This window comes from Kryptolebias marmoratus, linkage group LG14 (genome assembly GCF_001649575.2).
Source record: "Kryptolebias marmoratus isolate JLee-2015 linkage group LG14, ASM164957v2, whole genome shotgun sequence".
Lineage (NCBI taxonomy): Eukaryota > Metazoa > Chordata > Actinopteri > Cyprinodontiformes > Rivulidae > Kryptolebias > Kryptolebias marmoratus.
This window is the reverse complement of record NC_051443.1, coordinates 17,949,350-17,972,783: the sequence shown is the minus strand read 5'-3', so window position 1 is coordinate 17,972,783 and position 23,434 is coordinate 17,949,350. Positions and strand designations below refer to the sequence as shown.

At 41.5% G+C, this 23,434-nt stretch overlaps 3 protein-coding genes across 3 annotated transcripts; 1 reads left to right on the top strand and 2 right to left on the bottom strand.

Moving 5' to 3' along the window:
* The first annotated feature begins 702 nt into the window (after positions 1-702).
* On the top strand, positions 703-7,759 carry ggcx (gamma-glutamyl carboxylase). Its single transcript, XM_017410646.3, has 15 exons — positions 703-913; positions 1,162-1,362; positions 1,442-1,600; positions 2,147-2,312; positions 2,390-2,468; positions 2,550-2,656; positions 2,729-2,892; positions 3,000-3,295; positions 3,562-3,693; positions 3,855-4,006; positions 4,095-4,264; positions 4,343-4,473; positions 4,948-5,095; positions 5,998-6,202; positions 6,287-7,759. Exons 1-15 carry the CDS (start codon positions 889-891, stop codon positions 6,444-6,446), a joined length of 2,295 nt encoding a protein of 764 aa, XP_017266135.1. The 5' UTR covers positions 703-888; the 3' UTR covers positions 6,447-7,759.
* Positions 7,760-14,428, bottom strand: snx24 (sorting nexin 24). Its single transcript, XM_017410647.2, has 7 exons — positions 14,209-14,428; positions 13,287-13,370; positions 10,654-10,758; positions 10,432-10,526; positions 10,286-10,315; positions 10,123-10,187; positions 7,760-9,928 (listed from the first exon to the last, which is right to left on the bottom strand). The coding sequence occupies exons 1-7, from the start codon at positions 14,275-14,277 to the stop codon at positions 9,858-9,860; spliced, it is 519 nt and encodes a 172-aa protein (XP_017266136.1). The 5' UTR covers positions 14,278-14,428; the 3' UTR covers positions 7,760-9,857.
* Positions 14,429-15,717: 1,289 nt separating this feature from the next.
* loxa (lysyl oxidase a) lies at positions 15,718-21,821 on the bottom strand. Its single transcript, XM_017410465.2, has 7 exons — positions 21,035-21,821; positions 20,748-20,856; positions 20,164-20,295; positions 17,547-17,703; positions 16,607-16,702; positions 16,370-16,485; positions 15,718-16,285 (listed from the first exon to the last, which is right to left on the bottom strand). The coding sequence occupies exons 1-7, from the start codon at positions 21,642-21,644 to the stop codon at positions 16,279-16,281; spliced, it is 1,227 nt and encodes a 408-aa protein (XP_017265954.1). The 5' UTR covers positions 21,645-21,821; the 3' UTR covers positions 15,718-16,278.
* Positions 21,822-23,434: the final 1,613 nt, after the last annotated feature.

The window sequence follows — 23,434 nt, the reverse complement described above, 5'->3', positions numbered from 1 at the left end:
AATGATTTGTATTGCTTCATCCATATCGACTCCTTCAAAACTTTCTAGAACTTTCTTTTTGCCCAGACACAAATATGATACACTGGTAAAAATGTTGTAAAAAAAACTTGTTTAGTTTATAAGGCTTTCAAATACAATTAAAGGGAGTTTGGACTTCAAAAATAAACATTTGTTTTATTACCTGAGTAGTTTCTCATCTATAGTTTTAAAAATAGCTAAACAAGCCTGCTTTTTAACTAGCTGTCTCTTTTCACAAGTGGAGTTAAAAGCGTTTCAGCTCTCTTGGGTTTGGCCTTATCTATACAAATGCTTACAAGAGGTAGTATATTTTTATGTATCTGACCACCAGTTTGCTGTGTTACAGTCAAAATTATTGGACAAAAAAGCTTGAAATGTTGAAAGAGGAAAAGAATTTAGAAAATGTAGAGTTAGTGCCTCCGAAAATCCAAGAAAGGAAACTATATCTCTTATTTTATTTTATATTTTAAATATTTTATTATCTATTTGTATAAATATGTATAGTTCCCTCCACACATAAAAAGTCCATGTGTAATCCTTAAAGGTTTTAACACTTAAATTCTGGTTGTTTTATGAATTTATTTCAGTTCATTTTGCTGGGGACCCTTTAAGGAAATGACGTATTAAATAGGGCGGGGCCACATGCGGTAACAGCCAATCAGAAGCCAGCAGCTCTTTCACAACATTCCAATCTCCCAAACTGTTTTCCTTTCCACCTCCTCCTCCTTTCTGCTCGTCCCAGCTCGTGTGTGGAGCTGTGACACGTAAACTTTGGCCGTCGCTGCCCACACAGGAGACCTCCACCTGGGGCAGGGAGAGCAGTGAAAAGATCCTCCTGGTTCTGATTTAAATCCAGCTTTTTGTAACATCATGGAGGCAACAGACGCCATCGCAGGTGAGCTTATTGTTAGCATGACAGAAAGGTAGCAGTTGTGTTTCCTAATTCACTGTAATTACAAGTTAGACTAATAGTTAACAAGTTGTGGTTTAAACCGCAGCTGTACATCGTGTAAAAAACAAAACAAAAAGACATTAGCAGAAAATTTTGTAAACCATGTTTTCATTTCTCAGTCAGCACAGTCGTGTTTATCCCACAATAACTTGCCTTGAATCGATTCTGTTGTAATCCTGCTCGACTTCCAGGGGCTTTTGTTGGCAGTGACGGGCAAGAAAACGCTGCAAAAAAGGCTGCAGCACCTAAAGCAGTTCAGCCGCAGACCAGAAGCAGGATGGAGCAGATATTTGGGTTCAAGAAAGAGGACCTGAGCTCCTGGGAGAGCCTGGTGGCCCTCCTGAACCGCCCCACTGACCCTGCATCTCTGGGCATCTTTCGCTGCCTGTTTGGTAAATAAATGCGGTTTGCCAAGTGAGTCTAAATTATTGCAAAGCACTAACTGTTTTGTACTATTTGGGTTATGTGCAGGTCTGCTGATGACTATAGACGTCACACAGGAGCGAGGTCTCAGCCATCTGGACTACAAGTACCTGGACGGAGCCCCCGTGTGTCGCTTTCCTCTCTTTAACTTCTTAGAGCCGCTGCCGCTGGACTGGATGTACGTGGTGTACCTGGTGATGTTCCTCGGTGGGTCGCTTCCTCAGTTTCGTGTGAAAGTTGAGGCGTCGCTCCTCACCGTTTTACTGGAGTCTGGGCAGATGGATTTTTGTTTTTATAGGGAAATCTCTGTGGGGTTTGCTCGACTGAAGGGAAGAAAGCACATGCACGCACATCTGCAAATTTCCTGTTACTCTAAACACTGATCTCACACGACCTGTTAGAAGTCTGGGATCAATCCCAGCTATCGCCGCACCAAACTTTAGCTCAGTATCTGTAAAACTGATTGACTTCTAGCCATGTTTGTGTTTGCCAAGGTTGCCTTTTTACGGCGTCCGTCTTGAATCAGAATAACTCCAGAAGTTAATCAGCTGTAGATGTCAACCGAATGATTACTGTTTGAGAGCTTTAATAAAAAACATCAAAGGATTCATGAAATATTTTGCACATGCTCGCACACATGGACTAAAACGGGCGATAATTAAAATTTCTTAAAAACTCAGCTTGTGTGCAGGGAATAAATAAAAGAGAGATTTAACTGATCAAACTGACTGAAGGTTTTGTTTCTAATTGAAGGTGCTTTGGGCATCATGCTGGGTTGTTTCTACCGCCTCTCGTGCCTCATGTTCATCTCGACGTACTGGTACGTCTTCTTCCTGGACAAAACGGCCTGGAACAACCACTCGTATCTCTACGGCCTCATTAGCTTTCAGCTCACAATCATGAACGGCAACAGATATTGGTGAGGTGATGCTTATTGATCTGTAAGTGTGTGTGTGTTTGCTCAGTTCTGTGATTCACGTCTGTGTGTATTTGTAGGTCAGTAGATGGACTACGAAGGCCTTCTATAAGAAATGCTCACGTGCCTCTCTGGAACTACACCCTCCTGAGGATGCAGGTTTGTGAGAGCTGTGAGTTATCCGTGCGCTCGTTGTGAAAACTGCTGATTTAATGGCGTCTCTGTTCCTGTTCCTCGAAGATCTTCATAGTGTACTTCATCGCTGGAGTCAAAAAACTGGACGCAGACTGGGTGGAGGGATACTCCATGTCGTATCTGGCTCACCACTGGCTTTTTGATCCTTTTAAGTAGGTGTTTTTTCCCTTTTTACAAGCTTTAACTGATTGTTTCTCTCATTAATGTATTTGTTTTATTTTCAGACTGATTCTTCCTGTGGATTTAGTAAGTCGGCTGGTCGTACACGGAGGTGGCCTTATTCTGGATCTGACTGCTGGCTATCTGCTGTTCTTCGACACGACCCGGCCGATTGCGTTTTTCTTTGTGTCGTACTTCCACTGCATGAACTCTCAGCTCTTCAGCATCGGTCAGTGTGCTGTTTTGCTTCTCTTCCTTCGTTCTCAAAAAAAACACTTTTTAATCCACGCGGTGTCTTTTAACCTGAATCTCGTTGCCATTCTTGATCCTCCTCAGGGATGTTCTCCTACACAATGTTGTCCACCAGTGCTCTCTTCTGCTACCCGGATTGGCCCAGAAGGTTCTTCGCCCGTTTCCCATCTTTCCTCAACGGAGTCCTGCCGCTCACGTCATCGGAGGTTCAGCCCAGCACCTCCTGCGTTTACCCCGAGAGCCACAGCACCGGACGACAGGGGGCACAGAACGTCTCCAAACCCTCAAAACTGAGCCTTAAACACAAGCTGGGAGCTATTTTTACTATTCTCTACATAATCGAGCAGTTCTTCATGCCTTACTCCCACTTCATCACGCAGGTAGGCGTTTCTTTTTACACCAAGGTTTTCTGTATAAAGAGATGGCTCTTTCCAGCATTTTCCAGTGAAGTGCTACTGAGTGAACCCTCCCTGAGTTGACTCAGTAGTAGTTGCTCAATCAGAGTCAACACTCATTGTTTCACAGCAAACAGCAGCTCTTTGATAACCCGAACTTTAGCTTTCTACCGGCGGTAATTTCAAGCGAGAAAATGGCAATGTGATGTGTTTTTTTTATTTCATCTGAATAGTTTTCTTTTTTTGTCCAGGGTTATAATAACTGGACCAACGGGTTGTACGGCTACTCCTGGGACATGATGGTTCACTCCCGCAGCCATCAGCACGTCAAGATCACCTACAGAGATGGAAAAACTGGTGAAGTCGGATATTTGAACCCCGGGGTGAGATTTTAGGGAAACGTACTGTATGTAAGGGATTGTATAAACCGTCTGTTGGATAGATATGAGGCATAACGATAACATCACCTAAACATTAATAAACTACATGCGTCTGTCAGCTGATTTCCAGCGAGTTTAAAACCATTCCCGCTCTCGTTCTGTAGGTGTTTACACACAGTCGTCGCTGGAAAGATCACGGAGACATGCTGAAGCAGTACGCCAATTGCCTCAGTGGCTTGCTGCCCCGCTATAATATCTCTGATCCTGAAATCTACTTTGATATCTGGGTGTCGATCAATGAACGCTTCCAGCAAAGGTACAAGAGCACGTTAAACCCGATGGACATGCTTGTATTGTATTGGTAAGAGTGTGAAGCCTGAAGTTGTCTTCGGCTCCTCTTTAAGAATCTTTGACCCACGGGTGGACATTGTGAAGGCCGAATGGTCGCCGTTCAAACCAAACCCGTGGCTGATGCCTCTGTTGGTGGACCTCTCACCCTGGAGGACCAAGTTCCAGGAGATCGAGGGCAGTTTGGACAACCAGACTGAGATCGTCTTCATCGCTGATTTCCCAGGTCGCAAATCCGTCCTTGTCCTGCTTCTCTTCAAAGTGGAACGAATGTACACCGACCGGCGGCATGTTGCATTTTCAGGCCTCCACTTGGAAAACTTTGTGAGCGAAGATCTGGGCAACACCAGCGTCCATGTGTTGCAGGGGCAGGTGAATGTTGAGATCGTGGAGGAGAAGAAGAACTACACTCTGCAGCCCGGTGAGAAGACAAAGGTACGGTGACACACTGTTGCTTTTCAGACTGACTCCGATCTGCCTTTCATGTGTTTTGGAGTAATGTGTGAAAATACAGAGGCGGAAGGGGGGTTAAAGTTGCTCCACTGGAGCCACAGAGGTAGTCACAGAGCTGAGTTGGCATGTATGTATGAAGTTGGAGGCAGCCCTGAGCCGCCTCTGTCTAGTCTGAGTGAATCTATTGTAAACAAGCATTTTAGATTTAGATGGATTTTAGTGGGATGTGCAGTCGTAATCACAAAACCACCTGTGAGGTCAGTTAGAAAATATAGTGGGAATATAGAAAATAATAGGAGGTAAAGAAGGAATAGATTACAGCACATTACAAATAAAAGTATTTAAAAAAAATGTACAGAAAAATGGCAATTAGTAAATAAAATGTCTTCAGTTGTCATTCTGACAGTGACTCTGCATCACTTCAGGATATATTTGTTATAACATGGATGTGTTCAGGTTCCTGCGGGGGCTTATCACAAGGTGTACACCGTGTCTGAAGGCCCGTCCTGCTACATGTACGTTTACGTCAACACCACGGAGGCGGCCCTGCAGCAGAATTTCACCAAGCTGCTGGAGCTGCAGGAGCGCATCCGCAACGGAACGGGTAGGAAGCATGTCGCAGAAGAAGACGCCCTGGAACGTGGTTTTAAATGGGGTCGGGTTTGTCAAAGTTTGTGTCTAATATGCTGAAGAACCGTGTAAGATTTTTTCTCTTTATGTTATTCCAGTTCAGCTCTAGCTGTGTGGGTTCCTTCTGTCTGTGTTTGAGTTTACTGTTGTAGAACATCGAGCCGATGCAGCCGAAGCACTTAAAACTAGAGAAACTGAATACTGAGCGCAGAATGACTGCTGAAAACTGCTGCAGGAGCTGAAACTGAGTTAAACCTAAAAGCAAAACACTAGCTGAAAACTGAAAGCAGCTAAAAGAAGGAAAAGGGTAGCGAAAAAAAGCAAAAAGCTAACTAAAAGTATCAAAAGACTAGCTTAAAACTAAAAGTAGAACAGAAGCTAAAACTAGCAGTAGGCTTGCTAAATGCAGCAAAAAAAAACTAGCTAAAAGTAGCAAAGACTAGCTAGGAGCTAAAAGTGGCAAAAGGCTAGCTTAAAACTTAAACCAGAACAGTAGCTAAAAATAGCCAAAAGTAGCAGAATGCTAGCTAAAAGTAGCATAAGAAGACAAAAATAGAGCAAAAAGGATTGTTTTTGATGAGAACTCAATGTGCTTCTATAGGGAAGATATTTATAAATAAGATTAAATATTTTGTACAGTATAAAAATAAAAAAAACAAAAACTTTAGCACCCGTCTCCCAAATGAGCTGAATGATTTGATAGATGAATGACTGAAACAGCACAAAGAATGCAGGAATAGTGAGATTGCAAAAGCTGTACGGAGAAATAAAAAAACCAGGAAAACGACAGAGTACTGCAGACCAGTGTGTGTCGGCTCTACTTCATATCCTGAAACAGCCCGAGCAGATGTTGAGCAGTCGGCCTCACTCTCACAGAAACCGAGCCGCTGCCTCCCGAGCTGCAGCCTCTCATGGCTGCAGACGACGACGAGAAGGCAGAGGTCAACGCCACCGACCCCGTCGTGAAGCTGTTCCTGAAGAGGCAGCGTCGGATGAAGGAGGTGAAGAAGCGCAGGCAGGCAGGCGTGACGGAGCGACTGGAGCGCTTCACCGTCAAAAAGTACTACACTATACGCAGGGGGTGAGCGCTCTCGGATGTGACAGGTTGGTAACTCAGAAGCTGCGCGGCTCGTCCCGGTAACCCTGTCGCTCTCCCGTCTTGCAGTTTCGTGATGACAGCCATCGCCGTGAGAAATTTGCTGTTTGGTCTGCCTCCTCTGGAGCAGCTGAGGAGGGAAGTCGACTTTGCCAACATGAAAGAACCCCAAACGGAAAACGAGCAGGACGAGCCGCTCAAAGACGAAGCTGGTCACGGAGAACTTTAGAAAAAAAAAAAAAAAAAAAAGTGGGGCAAAAAAACCAAACAGTAGATGAACTCTGGGAGGTGAGTCACACATTCCAGGTAAAGTTTGTGGTACTACTGGACTGTTACTGAATGGGAATCTTGCTGCCAAAGGATCAAACCGTTCTTAAATTTTCTTATTTTAGAATCCTGTATGTATATGATCGTGTTCAATTATGAGTGGAGGCATTATGTAATCTGAAGGCAGAGTTTCTATCCAGCATGTTGAGCTACAAATGATGTGTTTAGAATGAGTGAGAGCGTGTGATTGGAAGGGTTTTATGTCTTGAAGGGAAAGTTCAGATCTTCAGAAGTGGTGTTTTGTGGAAAGGTTATGAACAGTCAGTATCTTACCTGTTGTAGATAGCTATTTGAACTGCTTCAGTTTGGAGAAATATTGACTAGCTGTGGCCTGGATGACTGAGAATCTACACCAGCATATAGCTGTGATGAGCTAACGGCTAGTTACAGCAGGGACAAATCAAAGTGGATCGCCGCCGTTTTATGATAGCTCCCATAATAAGTTGTTCATATAAATGCTATTTTATAACCTTTACATTATTGTTCATTTTTGGGTTATTCTGGCAGAAATGGCAGTCTGGAAGTGCTACAGTTAGCTGCTGCTGCTCTTTGCACACAAAAGATTTTCTGTAGATAACCATGGAATAAGAAAGTGACAGTGATGTAAAGCTTTCTATCACAGAATGCATGGAACTGTTATGAAATCTTTGAGGCTGGAGTTGATTTAAGACGGCGGTGACCCACTTGGGTCTTGGCTCCACTCAGACTAGCCGTTAGCTCGTCGATCTGGTCAGAATCAGGAAAACGTAAGGAAATCCTAGACCAGAGGTCCCCACTTTCAAAGGGACTTGTAGGCAGCAGGACCTGGATTTATGGGAGCTGCCACGTGGCATTTCTGCGACCAGAATCTGCGCACTCGGGATGTGACGCTTTAAGCCCCGCCTACTCCCCGCTCGCAATCAATGGCGAACCTAAAACTTGTACTGGGACCGCCCTGTGGGGGCGCCGTACCCGCTCCGGCCTCAACTTCCAGGTGTCCAGTGTTTCCCTACACATTGATCTGTCAGAATTAAACTATTTCTCTGAATTGATGCTGTTTAAAGAGCTATCTACCACAGGTAACATGTTAGTTGTTCATAACCTTTCCACTTGAGCTTATTTTTAAGAAGTTTACAGTTTTGTTACAGGGTAGAAACAAATACAAAGGCTAATGTGAAGCAATTTGTCCTTTTTTTAATAATAATTTAATAAAACAAATCAAGTCTGAGAGGTAAAGTCTGTGGAAATCATGATTTTTATTGGTGTCAGTACTTTACAAAGTGTTTATTTTAAAGTGCTACAGTAAATCCTTCAGTCTTCACTGTAGTTTGGTTTTATGGCACAGACAACACACCTTATCTACTCACAATAACACATAAAATAAATACACAGACATTTTTTCTCTTAGTAACATGTAGGTATCAGTGTTGTTTAATCCAGTCACGTAAAAGGCGGCTCACACAGCTGTTTGATCATTGACCACTGTCCAAATAAAACCACATGCAACACGATGTTTCACAAAATCTACGTCTGTCTTTAAAGGCTTCAGAACTTCAGGCATTTTGTAGTTTCACAGGTTTAGTTGCTTTACAGAGCACACTGGTTGTTTTAGTTCACATTGCACAATGTTTTACTGGCTGTAAGTTTTGTTTTTTTCATCGCTGACTCTTGTTTTTACAAACTCTCTATAAGCTAAAGCACCATTTTCATCTCTTTAATGCGCCACTAAGCTCTAAAAACGTCACAACTGGCCTACTGTGTGTTCATTTAACTTTAAATGTAACAAGTAGTGTTAAATACACAAGTTTTGTGTTAAAACTAGAACACTTGTGCCCGCACCTGCTTGCTTTGTACAGAAGCAAATCAATACGAACAGCCCAAAACTTTGACAATTTAAAAACAGTGTTTTTAGCTAAACGTGTGCATATCATCGACTGGAAACGATGGTGCTCAAGTTTCCCTCATATTCCTTTTCTAAACATAATAAAATAAGCTTTGCTCTGGTTAGTGTAACGAAAATGAAGTAGATGATATCTTGGAGATGAAGCCATTGAAGCAGACGGTTTTCAGGTAGTGTAAAAAATGTGACAGCAGGCATGTCGTGTTTTACAAATCATCAATAAACCCACAGTTTGTGTGGATCCTCCCTTAGATTCTGTCGGAATATTTTATGATTAAGTCCAGTTTTATTTGAAGCTGCCCCTCTCCACTTGGGTCCCACCACATATTTTAATTTTATTCGTTTTGTTTCAAATCTTAAAAGGTACTCACTGCAAAGTCATGAAGACCGGTCCCAGAAAAAGGTAACATTTTGTCCACATATCGGTGGTTAATGTCTCCTTTTATATTTAAGATTTGTAACCAAATTTTGTGCCAACTGTTACGTGGATGTGTGTTTATCTATGAAAACAGCCGAAGTGACTGAAGATAACGACGTCTGTGAAAAAGCCGTTTTGATTTCGGAGTATCTGTACGTATTTACGCTCACATAACGTGTGCAAATGAGTTTTTAAAGCAATCTAAATCGAAACAGACTTAAACAGGGTGTATTTCATTCATTTTTTCTGGAAAATACAACTAACCACAGTCGGCCTAATGTAGGTCGATCACGTGTCGGGTTTTCAGTGGATTCAGCAGAGTGTTTTGTTTACATTGAGCGCGTACCCGTGTTTCAGAATTGCTCCTCTGTATTTCTGGGAAAACTACTGGCGCAAATTGATAGAATACACGCTAACCCCTTTTTATGTTTTATTTCATAGTTTGCAATGAGTAGCTTTAAGCTCACCACACAGAACTGAGCAGCTTCTGTCGAATCTGCAGCGCTGGGATCTCAAGTTCTGTGACAGAAGTCCAAATGGCACCACAATCTATTTTGAAACACGTGGCACTTTGCTGTCAGCTCCACCAGAATGTCTGAACCGAAGAATCTCCTACAACACCCTCACTACTCTCTCCACAACAAGTCATTTCCATTTCCAGTTGCTTCTACGTGCTTATTTCTATCACAACTTCCTCATAAAATACAGAAAATGCTCCTTTTTCAAGCCTCAAAACATCTAAAAGTTAGTCTGCTGCGCTTTGATTCCTTAGAGGTGAGTTTTAAAGTCATTTTATGAAAGCTAGTTTATGAGTTTAGTGTTCAAGATGCTTCGAGATGAGTTCATTTTCCGCAGAGACCTGGAATCTTCTTTTAGTTTAAAAATAAAAATAATAAGTTTCTTTTTGTTTGTTATTTGCGTTTAAAAACGAGGCTCAGCGTATCTTTGAATATCCCGTTCTTCTTGGTGCCCACCTGAAAAGGTGAGGAGCGCCCTCCGTGCCCGTCTCGGCAGCTCTACCTGCGCTGAAGATGCGGGTAGAAAACGCCGTGGACGACCCCTTCGATCACGACGTTGGAAAACGTATCTGAAAAAGAAAAGAGAGGTTACAGATTCGCTGATCATTTTAAGCTCGTTTGTGAATATATGGTCCTCTGTGCTGTCAGCAAAACAAATGTGATGTGCATTTTCTTTAAGGAATTATTAGGTTTTTAATTAAATAAATTCTGATTTTAAGTGTTGAATGGAATGGAGACAATTTGCAGCAGGATTTGAACGCACCGTGTGCAGAGGGGAGAAGGTAGGGATCTCTCAGATACAGCATGACTGGCTGGTGAGAAAGTTTACTGAAACAAAATGAGAATAAAGAAGAAGTCAGATTAATGTCACCTGATGGGTGACGTTCAAGAGTAGATCAAACAACATGTGACCCAAAACGACTCACCTCAGTTCCTCTGATTGTGTATCAAAAGACCTTAAAGAGTAGAAATAAAATAAAACTTTAGGGCGCACAGTTCTCCTCCAGACTGGGAACAAAACTCTTCCACAAACAAAAGCCACAGAAAAAAAAAGAAAGCAGCTTTAACTCACCCACAGCTCTCCGTTTTTGGCACCGAAGGAAAATGGCGGATGTTGAGGAAATCCAGGAATATTTTTGGAAGGACCTCGTTTTCCATAATTATAGTCTGACAGAGACAAAAAGCAAAAAAAAAAAAATTTCAAGGGAGAGACCAGCTCGAACGCGTGGAACCGTGTGTGTGAGACGGAAACAACATAATTCGGGTTCTTGGGTGTGAAAGTGTGTGAGGGCACCTGCAGGTAGAGCTCCAGGCCTTGCCTCCTCTGCTCCAGGACTTTGGGAACCCAGTTTCTGACGTGCTTTGAAGGAATTTCCGGCGGCTTTATGCTTTTCTTCAGCTGGAAGGATTTAAATCTGTTAGATTTGTGCAGAAGCTGTGTGGACACACACTGCAAACAAACCTACACAAGAATCTGAGGCTAAAATCCTAAAACAGCACCGTTATAAATACACATTTACCTCTGAAATGAACGGTCTGGGCTGTCGTTTAAATGTTCGACAAAGACTGGAGGACTGAAGCAAATGGGACTGCAAGGAATAACATCAAGCTGAGGAATTTCAGCTAAACTGCACGAAAGTTAAAGCTCTGACGATTGTACATTTCTTTTCTTTTATGTTGAACATTAAGATAGATTCTAACTTTTAAAAGCTCTAAAAAATAGTTCTGACACCGGAAGAGGGACATCACGGGAGGGAGATGTGAGATAAAAAACGGGGCAATCTCTTGCTTTTAAATAAAAAAAACAGCTAAAAATTGTTAAAACCAGGAGGATAATGATCCAAAGTTATCTGGTGACACAGAAAATGTGCCAAATAAAAGTTGTAGTCCTGATTTGGACCTTCTCACCGCTCTGACCTAAATCCTACGAATTTATGAGATGCAACAACAACAACAAAAAAAAAAGAAAAGAGTTGAACCAATGTAACATGGCCACCACAACCTTAGCAAATACGAAAACGCCTCTAACTCAGTCAATTTTACAGACATTGAGCTGAAAGTTGATGCTGTAGTAGCTGAGCTTCACGCCCGACACATACTCTGAGCGTGACGTACGCCAAAGGACCAGAATGGTGAAAACTCCCATCGTCTCTTAGCTTCAGATGATCTTAGGTTAACATTCTGACATGAAAAGACCTTTAATTTGTCTATAAGCTTTGCAAAACAACAATATTGTGAATTAAAGTGTAGAAACACAATAAAATAATTAGCAGACCAAAACTTCATGTCTACATAGATATGTGAACGGACCACCTGATGGTTTGGTTTTAGGTTTTTAGACCTTGCAGCTTGTCTCAGAGAACAATAAATAATAAATATACTGTATTTATATAGCACCTTTCTGGCCAACCAGGCCACTCAAAGGGCTTTACAACACAATCTGTGGCCTCATTTATCCATCCACTCACGTTCATACTGCACTCCACCACAAATAATCTGAATGAATCATCCTATAGAGTCAAATCAGTGCTTTAAACTCCCTTCATGCATAGATGAGGGGTTCAGGGTCTCGCCCAGGAATCGAACCTCCAACTCTCTCATTCGAGGACGACTGCTCTGACTGAGCAGCAGAGCAGATCGAACAGGAAGAGCTCAAGTCAAGGTAGGGGGATGTCCATTTTGATGCTTTTGTTTTAAATGAAAGGTTGTGGTGAATGCCTCTGTCGCGTTTGGATGTTTCTGTAAATTAGAACCTGAGAGGTTAAACGCAAGTACGGTAATTCGGTTTTAGCATTTGTTAAAAAAACTGCAACCGCAAATAAACCTGTGTGGTGAAACGGGTTAACCGCCGCTGGTTATTCCCCTGCTGTGATTTCCTGTGCATGACTAACAACTTCTCAGTTCTGCTCAGCAGTTCCTACAGACCACACGAACACAGTAAATTAAAATACAACCACAATACACCTGTTTAAACCAGGAGTGGGTGTGTTTTTTTCTTTTCTTAAAGGCCACATAGACTTAATTAAAGCGACACATTGATCTGGAAGATGAACTCGATGAACTAATTCATCTTTTTTAAAAAAACAAACCCTCACAGTCAGACATACTCGCTCTGTTTTGTTCGTATGACAGGATGATTTGTGGTTACTTTATTGCCTTTTAAAAAAAAATGAATTCTTCCAGGCAGCTACGTTGGAGGAAACCTGCAGGATTTTTATTTTCTTTCAATGAGTTTGTAGCAAATTTAGCGTTCTTTGTTGATGTTTTGATGAAGTAAGTTAAGCCAGTGTCTGCAAACTAACAAATATTTTGATGTCACTCCACAGCTAAAAAGTGGAAAATAAGAGCATTTTTCAGTAATTTTAAAAGCATTTATCTTTGCTGTGACTCCCCCAGCATGACTCATCTGGGAAACGGAAACTATTTTAGTCGATTTAAACATTAAAATGTTTCATTTAGAATCTGGTTTTATTTGCTTCAAGGTTCACCCCCACAAGATGTGATTTTTTTGTAAATGGTTTTGTTATAATTGGAGCCCAGTGGAAGTGGGGACAGGGGCCTACGTTCATCTATGTGGGTTTTAGAAAATAAAACATAAGCAAAAAAAAAAAACTGCTCAAGGTTTGCAGACGAATGCAGAAAAATCAAGGAACTGAAACTGTTAAAATGACAATTAAATACCAAAACTAAGTGGCTTCATGTACTAATTAGCTGCCCAAACCAATGACCAAGTGAGATATTTTAATATTAATATAACTTAAATATTACTGGAAAACAGAGGAAAACCCCTTTTTTTGGTAAATCTTAATGCCTTCAGTAAATAAAAGCCAAACCTTGACCGCAAAGTCTTAATGAAGGAAGTCTTTCTCAACCTCAAACGCCAAGAAATGACAAGAAAGTCAGGAGATGCACCAATCAGAGTCTTACCATCTTGTGCAAGGCGTGGAATTCGCTGTAGCGTTTCTCAACGCTGTGGAGCCTGTCGTTCATCAGCACGTCGATTCTGAAGACCTGAAAACAAAGAGAGGAGAGGAGGAGTGAGAGAGCTGCTCATCGCTCAGCCAGCGAGCCCTGGCGTCAGCAGGTCGCAGAGAGGAAACATCTGGCTGATGTCAACTTCCCTCACTCAGATGGCCTGTTCTGTAAAAAAAAAAGTTGTCACTGTTTGTTTGTTTTTTTGACAGGGTGACAGCATGTAAAGGAGAACAGAGATGGGTACAGTCTGAACCCAATACAGACAAAAACAATTTTAGGAAGGTAATCCAACCGATTCTTGATGTCAGAGATGGTAGGAGCTTCCAAGTAGGCTCAGAAAAGCAATTTATTTGTTGTTTTTCTTACAGATTTGTCTACTGTGCCAACAAACAACCAACAAATCTGAAGGGAAATGACTCTAAACTGCCCCCAGTGTTTTACTGTTTATGTAAAATAAAAGGACTAAGAAGCTGATAGGATTTAAATAAGGTCAATTTGTGTGGATTCATAAATACATAGAAGAATAAAAACTATTTTCTTTCTCTGGTCTGTCACTAATTTGTTTGTGTTTTTAATTCAATGTTGCATCTTCACCAACAGATCAGCTCTTCCTCAACATTACGACTCTAAAAAGCCTGAATGTGAGATAAGAAGGTTTATCTAAAACACTGTTTTTAGTCTCTTATCTCCTTATTTAAATATAAAGCCGACAGACGTGAGTGAAGGCTGGCGTGTTTACTGGGAAAACGAGGCGAACTTGTGTCAAATCTAAGGAGTGTGAACAGCCATTAGCTTTCAAAATGAAGGTGTATAATTAAATTAAAGTGTGTGAAGCAGCTCGGAGTTTACAGTAAACAGTGAGTGAGGATCTTACCGTGAATCCTTTCTCCATGGAGCTGCTTTCTGAACGGAAAGACGGGATCGACACTCGGACTGGATGCATTTTCTCTTAAAAACAGCTGATCTGTTGGTTATATTTAATTCTTTATCTCTCTCTCACACACACTCACTCACACACACACACTCACTCACACACAAACACTGCTGCTGGTTTACTACAGCTCGTCTTGACAGACAGAGCTGATAAAAATCACTGAGTTCAAATAAACTCCAGCGGCGGTCAGCGGCGCCCCCTGGCGGCGCGGAGGAACAACAGCTGCTTTTATTTACACCTAATTTTATTACAATTATTTTGGTAAAGACGAAATGTTTCAAAGTGTTTGAACACTTAAAGCTTAAAAGCAAATAATAAATCATGTTAACATTTTATTATTAAGTTTTAAACACTTGTATACATGATTGTTTATATTAGTTATTGAGATACAATCTATTTTAGTAATGTTTATTTATTATTGTTATTATTATCAATTGTTATTATTATTATTATTATTATTATTATTATTATTATTATTAGTAGTAGTAGTAGTAGTAGTAGTAGTAGTAGTAGGGGTGGTAGTAGTAGTAGTAGTAGTAGTAGAAGTAGTAGCAGTAGTAGTATTATTAACCATTTATTTAATCTTGGTTGTTTGTCATATAATTCAAATAATTTACAGTATATGGGAAATATTTTTAAACTATATTTAAATTGATAATAAATAACCCTAATAATAATATTCATTAATAATATTACTATTAGTAGAGTGGGAGTAATAGTAATAGTTGTAGTAGTAGCAGTAATAGTAGTAGTAGAAGTAGCTGTAGTAATGGTAGTAGTTGTAGTAATATTAGTAGTAGCAGTATTATTGGTAGTAGTTGTAGTGGGAGTGATAGTTATAATAGTATTAGTAATAGTTGTAGCAGTAATAGTAGTAGAAGAAGTAGTGGTAGTAATGTTGTTGTTGTAATATTAGTAGTAGTAGAAATAGTAGTAGTAGTAATAATACTAGTAGTAGTAGTTGTAATAGTAATATTAAATTGCTGGTAATGATATTATTTTTGTTGCTTTTTTAACCTTGCGTTCTGTAAAGCATCTTAAAATGATTTATATGAGTCCAATTACAGTCCTAAAGTCTGAGCAGCCTTTTAGTTTTAGGCAAAACATTAATAAACAATTTAAACACATGTTTATAAACATATATTTACACCTATTCAGCGTTCATTGTTCATTTAAATGGTCTTTACACATGTAGCCTGTGGCTGTGGACCCAAACAAGAAGTTGGTAAAGATTTCTTGCACCACTTTTAGGCGCGGTGATCTGTTTGTTCTTGCGCTGTGAAAAGTTTAGCAACATGTCTCCTCTGTGGCTCTTCAGGAACCCGGGGGAACGTTTTTTTTAATTTTTATGACGTTATAAGGATGTTACCAGAGATCTTTAACAGAACAAAAAAAAACCCTACATTACAAAACCAGCTGAACGCCACGATGAGGCTGAGGGAAAAGGGCAAGAAGAAGATGCACTTTTTATTTCCATGCTGAAGTCCAAAAGTCAGAAAAACACAACGAGTCTGCTGAAAACATGACCTCGGTTCTTCTCGAGTAATCACTTACGCACATGAAGGCGGAAAAACAAAAATCTGTGTTTGTGTTTAACCTGGACAACAGAAAAGAAATATATAAAAAAGGAAAGTATTTAAATATAAACAAACAAAAGCTGTGAGACAATATCACAAAACTTTATTCCTGAAAGTTCAATCAAAAGAATAAAGAGTTTTATCTGCTGTGTATAAATCTAATTAATGCTTTTGGAGGTCTTATTTTTAAAAAGTTGTTAAATCATTTGGTATTTAATTTCTCAGTTAGTTAAAAACAAAAAAAACTTGTAAATATGCTTCCCAGAGAGGAGAATCATACCCTTCTCTTTAGATTTGCTGCTATATCTAGAGGTATTTGTATTTTTTCTCAGTTTTCTTTTTTAACTGCACGTTTAATATCATCTTATTTTATGTCGTCTTGCACGTCCCTGCAGGCAGTCCTCATGGTCGTTTACAGGAAACCAGTTGCTTCTCAATATCTGAAATATACAAAACAATAAAAACATGAGAAGCAATGAAAGATGCAAAGTCAGATAAACATGTCATATATATATGATATTTACGTTGACATGTGACAGCCTGACAAGTAGGCATAGTTCCCGGTGTAGCGGACGTCGCAGCGCACGATGTTGTTGCTGTAGTCGGATTCTGGAACCTGATAGTACGGATTTACGCTGACCTGTGAAGACAAAACATGAGGCGAATTGAATTAACAGCCAATAAACACCATCATAAGCATGATGGGATTTAACTAATCGTATCAGCAAAAGGCTTTTAGCGTCTTGTTGTTTGCAGCGAACCTTGAGGATGTAGTGTCCAGGTTTCACATCGGTGATGTCGATCCACTGGCAGTCGATGTCTGCGTTGTACGTATCGTAACATCCCGGGCTCAGGCCCTGCACGGCGTCCATTTAAAACGGGAAATAAATAAACTTTTTATTAAACACCTTTGTGTTCTTTCACAATGATAGCATGACTTTATAGTCTGACACTGACAATGACAACAGCAAAAAGGAAATAATAATTAGAGTCAAAAGCTAAATTTCTGGATGCAAAGTCATTTAAAGTCATCCCTAAAGGAGAACCGGATGAGTTACCATCAAAATGGCGTTCGTTTCTGTGGGCTCCACATTTATAATCCTAAATTTAACAACCAGCTCTTTTAGTGAAATATAAACAAGTCATTCTCCTTATTTATTCAGGACAATATAACTGCATAAAGTGAAAAAATAATCCTGGATGCACCAGAAGTGCTACAGCTAGCTGCAGCTGCCACTCTTTGTGCTCCCAAATAACCACGGAATACCACGTGAATATCCGCGTAACGCAAAACTAAGAGCGTTACGCAGGTTTGTAAAACAAAAATGAATTGGATGAAAACTTTATTTCCTCCAAACTGACATCATTCAAAGAGTTATCTACAACAGGTAAGATATTAACCGTTCAAAAGATCCAAATTATCCCTTTAAGACAAAAGCCAAAGCTAAATGTTTGTGGCAGAAAGCGGCACAATGAGCGGGATCAGTGGAGAAAAACTGGAGAAACTGGAGGAAATAAAGTGATTTTTAATTATGAACCCGTAACTAAAACTCTGAACCTAACCGAGCAGATAGGCTTCAGAGAAACTACAAAGTTTCTGTTTTCCTATAGACTCATTATTGGACGTAACACCGTTTGCACACGGATATACTGAGTGACCCCAAAGCCTGAAAGCAGGAACCAGAAGCGGGAGTTGGAGACCTGTGTGTGTGCAGTGCAGGCATATCTCCTGTAGTAGCCGTAGTCACAGGTGGTGTCCTCCAGGCAGAAGCTGGCCTTGTGGCCCTCTGCCACCGACCTTTGGGTGGTGGCGTCCAGCAGGTCGTAGTGGCTGAACTCGTCCATGCTGTGGTAGTGCCTGTGGTAGCCGCAGAGAATCAACAGAATTAGGTTTTTAAAGGCGCAGCTTATCTCACTACTGATCGGCACGTGTGTATTTTCATCTCAAAGCTCTCTGAGGCTGAAGAATAGTCGAGGTGATAATTGTATTTGTACTGTACATAGTTAGGGGGAGCTGAAATACGTCGGCTCTGCTATCTACAAGAAAAACAGTCTGGACTTTACCAGCAGTTCGCTTTGAAAACACACCGACATTAAAAACCTATACAGACCGCAGTTACAGTTTGTTGGACGTTCTCCAAAAGCTTTCCGTCTTGAGGATCAGCCCAGAAGATCTGTCATCTCACAACATAACTATGGACTGAGGCAGCTTTGAGGGGGAAAAAAAGAAGCTGGAGTTTTAAATAAAACTCAACGAAGGAGCAAAAATTTCCTTTTGGACTCATTTAGTTAAACCTCATTGGGCTTCCGGGTCATAAATTAATCAGTTTTCAAAGGCAGATGAAGGTCAGTTTCACCATTTGTTGAAAAGCTAAAAAGAGTTTTATTCTCTCCAGACTGAAACCAAACACTAGCCGAATATATGTTATTATTTAAAGGGATAGTTCAGGTCTTTGAAAGTGGGGTTCTGTGGAAAACCTACCTTTTTTAAATAGCTTTTTAAGGGTCTCAGTTTGGAGAACTGATGAGCTAATGGCTAGTCCAAGCAGGGCCGAAACTGAAGTGGACTGCCGTCGGCTTAAAAGAACTCCATTTTCCACAATTAGTTCCACATCACATGGATAACACAGCGGAAATATTATGATATTCTTACAGGAAGTGGTCAAGTCCGCACTGGAAGTGCTACAGCTGGCTACCGCTGCTGCTATATGCACATGCATTATAGCCTTTTAACCACATAATGTGAATTACAGTGGTGTTTAGAAAATAGTGGTTGCATGAATCTCTTGGACATTTTGGAATTACAAACAAGGCTTCTTGCTTTAGGTAAAGCGACGTGCTTGTAAAAACGAGCAAGTGGCTCAGCGGATTTCGTGGTTTACATAGCTAAATAAAAATAATAAAAAGTCTAATCAATGCTTTGCAAACAAACTTGGTTTTCATCAGAGTCATTGTTCGCTGTGCATTTAACAGTTTTTGTTGGCCACTTTCTTATTTGTAGAAATATATGCAGCTTTTTTTTATATTAAAGTGAGAAGTTTAATTTGCAGTTGAAAGAAGTTTATACACCTGAAGCATCAAAGAGCACCTATGTGAGGCTAAGGCCCAGTTCACACAAGAGAAACTGGATCATTTCTGTCGTGTACACAACAACAACAACAACACCAAAACTTTTTGAATCCGGGTCTCAGAGTGGAAGTTTTTGGAAACTCCAGGCATCGATCGTTTCAAGGGAAACCACAACCTAAGTGAAATCACTACGGTTGGAGTCAGCCAGTAGCTGTTCTTCAAGTAGCAACAGTAACAATGGCCGACAGCAGAGGGCTGTTTGAGCTGCTCACCCTTTTCTACGTGTCGGAGCACCCAACCTCACTGCCGGCCCAAATAAAGGTTCATGTATTGGATGTCACCGTGTTTGGGTTCGAGAATGGAGCGTCTGTGTGCACGTGTGTGTCGCTGAAATACAAAAATAAAAAACCCACAGAGCCAGCTCATGACCTGGCATGAAAACTGCAGTGGCTTCAGCGAGCATGGCGTCATCGAATAAACGTGTAACTTTTTTCACAATCAACATGTGAAAATCTGTGACGCTTTAAGAGATCGTTCACGATTAAACAGGGTCTAATACAGAGACCCAGATTCTGTCTTCAGCATTCAACAGAAATTCAATTTCTGAGCTTCGAGTTGTTTTAAGACGGCAGCGACGCACGTTAATCTTAGCCCCGCTCAGATTGGATATTAGCTCATCAATACTGTCAAAATTAAACACTATTTCTACAAACTGGGGCCGTTCAAAGAGCGATCTACAACAGGTAAGATATTAATTGTTCAAAACTCTTCCCAAGAACCCCACTTCAAAAGATCTGATCTATGATTTTAAGGCCTAAAACTAAATCAAAAGTTAAAAAAACAGACTAAAGTGACCACAGTTGTTGATTAACAGGAGCTGCTGTGACTTTACTTGTTAGAAATGATAATATCTCCTTTTTTAACTGAACATTTGTCCAGCTCATAAAGATATACATATAGAATATAATTAAAGCAAGGGTCTTGTGTGTTGTAAATCATCAGCTAACTCATAATGTTTTATATCATCCTGACAGTTTAACATTCTGTTAAACTGAAAAGAAGAAAACAATGCAAAGGCAGATTTGTATGAAAAAAAAAAAAAGAATACGATGCATGTGGCGTGGGAATGGTTTACAATATGATGACTCAAGCTGACAGGAAAAAAAAACAAAACGTCTGCAGACCAGTCCCAAAACAGGTCAGGGAGATTCGGAGATGCTGATGTGGACAGCATAAACATTATACTCACTGGTGGCAGCTGTGCCACTCCCAGGCGTAACGTGGCCTGTTGGGGAGGAAGTCAGCCGTCCCCTGGTTCTTGACTCTCTGAGGAAACCTCAGCAGCATCCGGGTGTCGTAGTCTCGCGCTCTGTAGGCTGAACTGCAGACATAAAGCAAACACATGTGATTACAAGAGAGAGAGAAAGCGAGCCAGACAATGAAATCACCAAAGAGCTTTTTTTTTTTCTTTCCTGCTTCATCTCCTCCTCGGAGTGGAGCAGACTCTGCATTTAAATGATGGGTGGAAAAAAAATCTTTATGGTTGTTTGGGTTACTCTCCGATAATGTGTTTACCATTCGGGCTTTCTCTCCCAGGGCAAGCTATGATTAAACTTCTACAGAAATCCACCTCCCCACCCCTCTTTTCTCCAGCATCAGTGGCAGGATTCACTTAATTTCACCTCAGCTCATATTGCTTCCACTGGCTGCAGCCCACAAAGTGGCTGTTATGGCTTGGAGCTCTGTGAATCACACTCAAGACATGGCTGCAAATCAGTTTTCTTGGTTTAGTTTAAAAAAAGCAACCTGTCTGTGGATCGGTCCTAACAATACCTCGACAAACAGTTTTCCTCAGCAGCACATCTCAGGTTGTACATGGGGACCCTTTGGGCGTAAGCCGAGGCTTGAATGGAGTACGGATCGGGCACAAGATCAGGAAGACCTAAATCAGTAAGAAAATGCACAGAATACTGCATTAAAACAAAAAGAAATGAATCACCAAGTGAATAAAGTGCAACAGATGGCAAACAGAGACACACATGTTGATGAAGTGATGCTTTGGGACAAATGTGCACTTTAAACGGGGTCAAAGGTCCTGAGAGCACTTTCTGCACTCTTACCGTACTGATGGTACCTTGTGCCATATCCGGGTCTGGATCTGGGCCTCGGTCTCTCATAGACATCGTGGTAATTGTAATATGGATTGTCAGGGTCGGTGGACTTGTATGGGTCGTACGGATCGTCGCCGACCATCATGTCTTCGATCCCGGGCAGAGGTCGGCTCGCGTTGACCTTCTCCTGGGTGCTGTTGACTCTGCGCCCCTCGTGCGTCCCCGCGCGCCCTCCGGGAGCCTCGCGGGGAGGATGCTGCCCTGTCAGGAGCCTCAGGAGCTGCTGCTGCTGCTGCTGCTGCTGCTGCTGCTGCTGCTGGACCACCGGCTGACTCCGGGCATCCTGAGGTCTCGCCTCCGCATCCCGGATGATGGCGACGGGTCGCGGCTGCACTTGCTGCTCGCGCTGCGCGCCCCGGCGCTTCGGCGGCTCGTACTGCGCGCCCTGGCTCAGAATGCTGAAGACCTTCCCGTTGTGGGACCACTGCAGCGTCTGCCGGAGAGCCCCACTCTGCTCGCTCCTGGCCGGAGTCCTCTGAGTTTGGGCGGCTCGCAGGAGGAAAAGCAGCAGGCATGCGCGCAAAAAACGCGAAGCGCAAAACGCGCGCGATCCCATCATGAAATCAGCTGAACGAACATAAAAAAAGCAAACAAACTATGATCTTTTAAAGGGCAAAATCCTTCATGTTCTGCTTGAAGGGTGTCCACAGAGCAGTGAAAGTGAAACGCTAACTTTCAATGTTTCCTTGTGAGCTCATCTCCTCTTCCCCTGCAGTTTGCAGGATGAGGATGATGATGATGATGATTATGAGGAGGAGGAGGAGGAGGAGTTCAGCTTTTGTTTTTCATCCTCCTGCATGGTATAAAATAAGTGGGTTCAATGACGGCACAGCTTTGCCCTTTACAAGGTGCTAAATGAGGCTGGTAACAAGCTGTAAAAGCCGTTTTTAGCCTTCAGAGAAGAGAAATTTAACTTCTGACTCACAATAAAACATTCAAACTTCCTGAAACCAGTTTCAAACAATCTCAACTTAAAGGCCGAGCATTCTGAGAAGGATTTTCATGCTAGAGATTTCCACAGAAACCATCTTTTGCACTCATTTAATCTAATATTGTGAGACGTGTTAGAGCTCAGAGGACACGATGGGCGTAACTCTCAGCTACTACCAAACCAAACTTTAGCTCAGGTTCTGTAAAACTGACTAAGATATAGCCATTTTTGGGGGTTTCCTGCATTCAGTTGGCTGTGACGACCATCTTGAATCCGGTTGACTCCGAAAGGGAATCAGCTGTAGATCAAGATTAAATGATTACCTTTTAAGGAGTTTTGTGAAGATCCATGCATAGGTTCATGTGATATTTTGCTAACAGACAGATATGGTTGATGCCAACAGCTGCTGTAATTGTTTTGAGTAAAAGTGTATAGTTATCAGAGTATGTGTTGTGTTTGGCTGCAAACACATCAAATTTGAGGTCAATATCTGTAAAAAAGGCAGCGTTGTAGTCATTTTAGTGTTTGCTGCAGTTGCTGAGCGGCGGCGGCGGCCATCTTGATTGGGTTCAACTCAAAAAGTTAATCAGTTTCAGATGTAAATCTATTTGATTGCTTTCTGCAAGTTCCACTGGTTTGTGGGATATTTTGCCAACAGTGCGGACAAACGAGGGCAAACTCACGCAGGCCCCTTGGTGGCGGGCAACAGAAAGTACTGAACGCTTGCTGCGCTGAGTTTTGGATCATCTCCCATTCCTCCTTCGACCCTCTCCCAGAAGCTTCATCACTCATCAGCTCCCAAAACCTAAACATAACTCTTGACGGCCCCACTCTATTTCAATTTTTTCCAGGAAACAAACCCACCCTGCACTCCTTTAGAGCCTGGTCTGCATCAGAGCTTCCCTGAAATGATGAAACCCTCATCCACACGCATCTCTCCTGTAGGCTCATAATTAGTCAGCAGTGTAAAGAAAATAAAAAAGAAGAAGAGGAGGGAAAGGAGTCTGCTTGGGGATACTTGATATCTGAGTTTCTCCGTCTTGCTGGCAGCCTGCGGAGCTCCTCTGCTGATGAACTGAAGTGATTTGCAGCGGCCCGGTCAAATCACGGGCCTGCTGGTAACTTCAGATGTATAATGCATAGGTTGGGAAGCGTAATTCGAGGTTTTCGTTTTACTCCAACCAGGAATTTTTTTTCTTTCTAGCATCCACAGGAAAGGCCGCAGGATGGAAGCTGCAAAAACCACATTGAGTTTCACGAGGAATTCACAGTTTCTCACAGCAAAATGGTCCTCAAAAGGCAAGATTTTTAATTTAAAAAGAGCCTTTTTTTTGGCAAGCTACTTTGGAATATCGTTTCATTCAAGTCAGTCATGAAGACATGGATGCTTTAAAGAACCGCACCTTGGTTGACTTTGA

Bases quoted from the DNA above. Each gene is read 5' to 3' on its own strand.
- ggcx (XM_017410646.3), top strand. From the start codon at position 889: ATGGAGGCAACAGACGCCATCGCAG. The intron at 914-1,161 runs GTGAGCTTATTG...CTCGACTTCCAG, and splicing joins GGCAACAGACGCCATCGCAG to GGGCTTTTGTTGGCAGTGAC. The intron at 2,469-2,549 runs GTTTGTGAGAGC...TGTTCCTCGAAG, and splicing joins ACACCCTCCTGAGGATGCAG to ATCTTCATAGTGTACTTCAT.
- snx24 (XM_017410647.2), bottom strand. From the start codon at position 14,277: ATGCATCCAGTCCGAGTGTCGATCCCGTCTTTCCGTTCAGAAAGCAGC. The intron at 13,371-14,208 runs GTAAGATCCTCA...CTTTGTTTTCAG, and splicing joins CCATGGAGAAAGGATTCACG to GTCTTCAGAATCGACGTGCT. The intron at 9,929-10,122 runs GTGCGTTCAAAT...TTTCTTTTTCAG, and splicing joins CCTTCTCCCCTCTGCACACG to ATACGTTTTCCAACGTCGTG.
- loxa (XM_017410465.2), bottom strand. From the start codon at position 21,644: ATGATGGGATCGCGCGCGTTTTGCGCTTCGCGTTTTTTGCGCGCATGC. The intron at 20,857-21,034 runs GTAAGAGTGCAG...TTACTGATTTAG, and splicing joins CACAAGGTACCATCAGTACG to GTCTTCCTGATCTTGTGCCC. The intron at 20,296-20,747 runs GTATTGTTAGGA...TTATGTCTGCAG, and splicing joins GAGGAAAACTGTTTGTCGAG to TTCAGCCTACAGAGCGCGAG.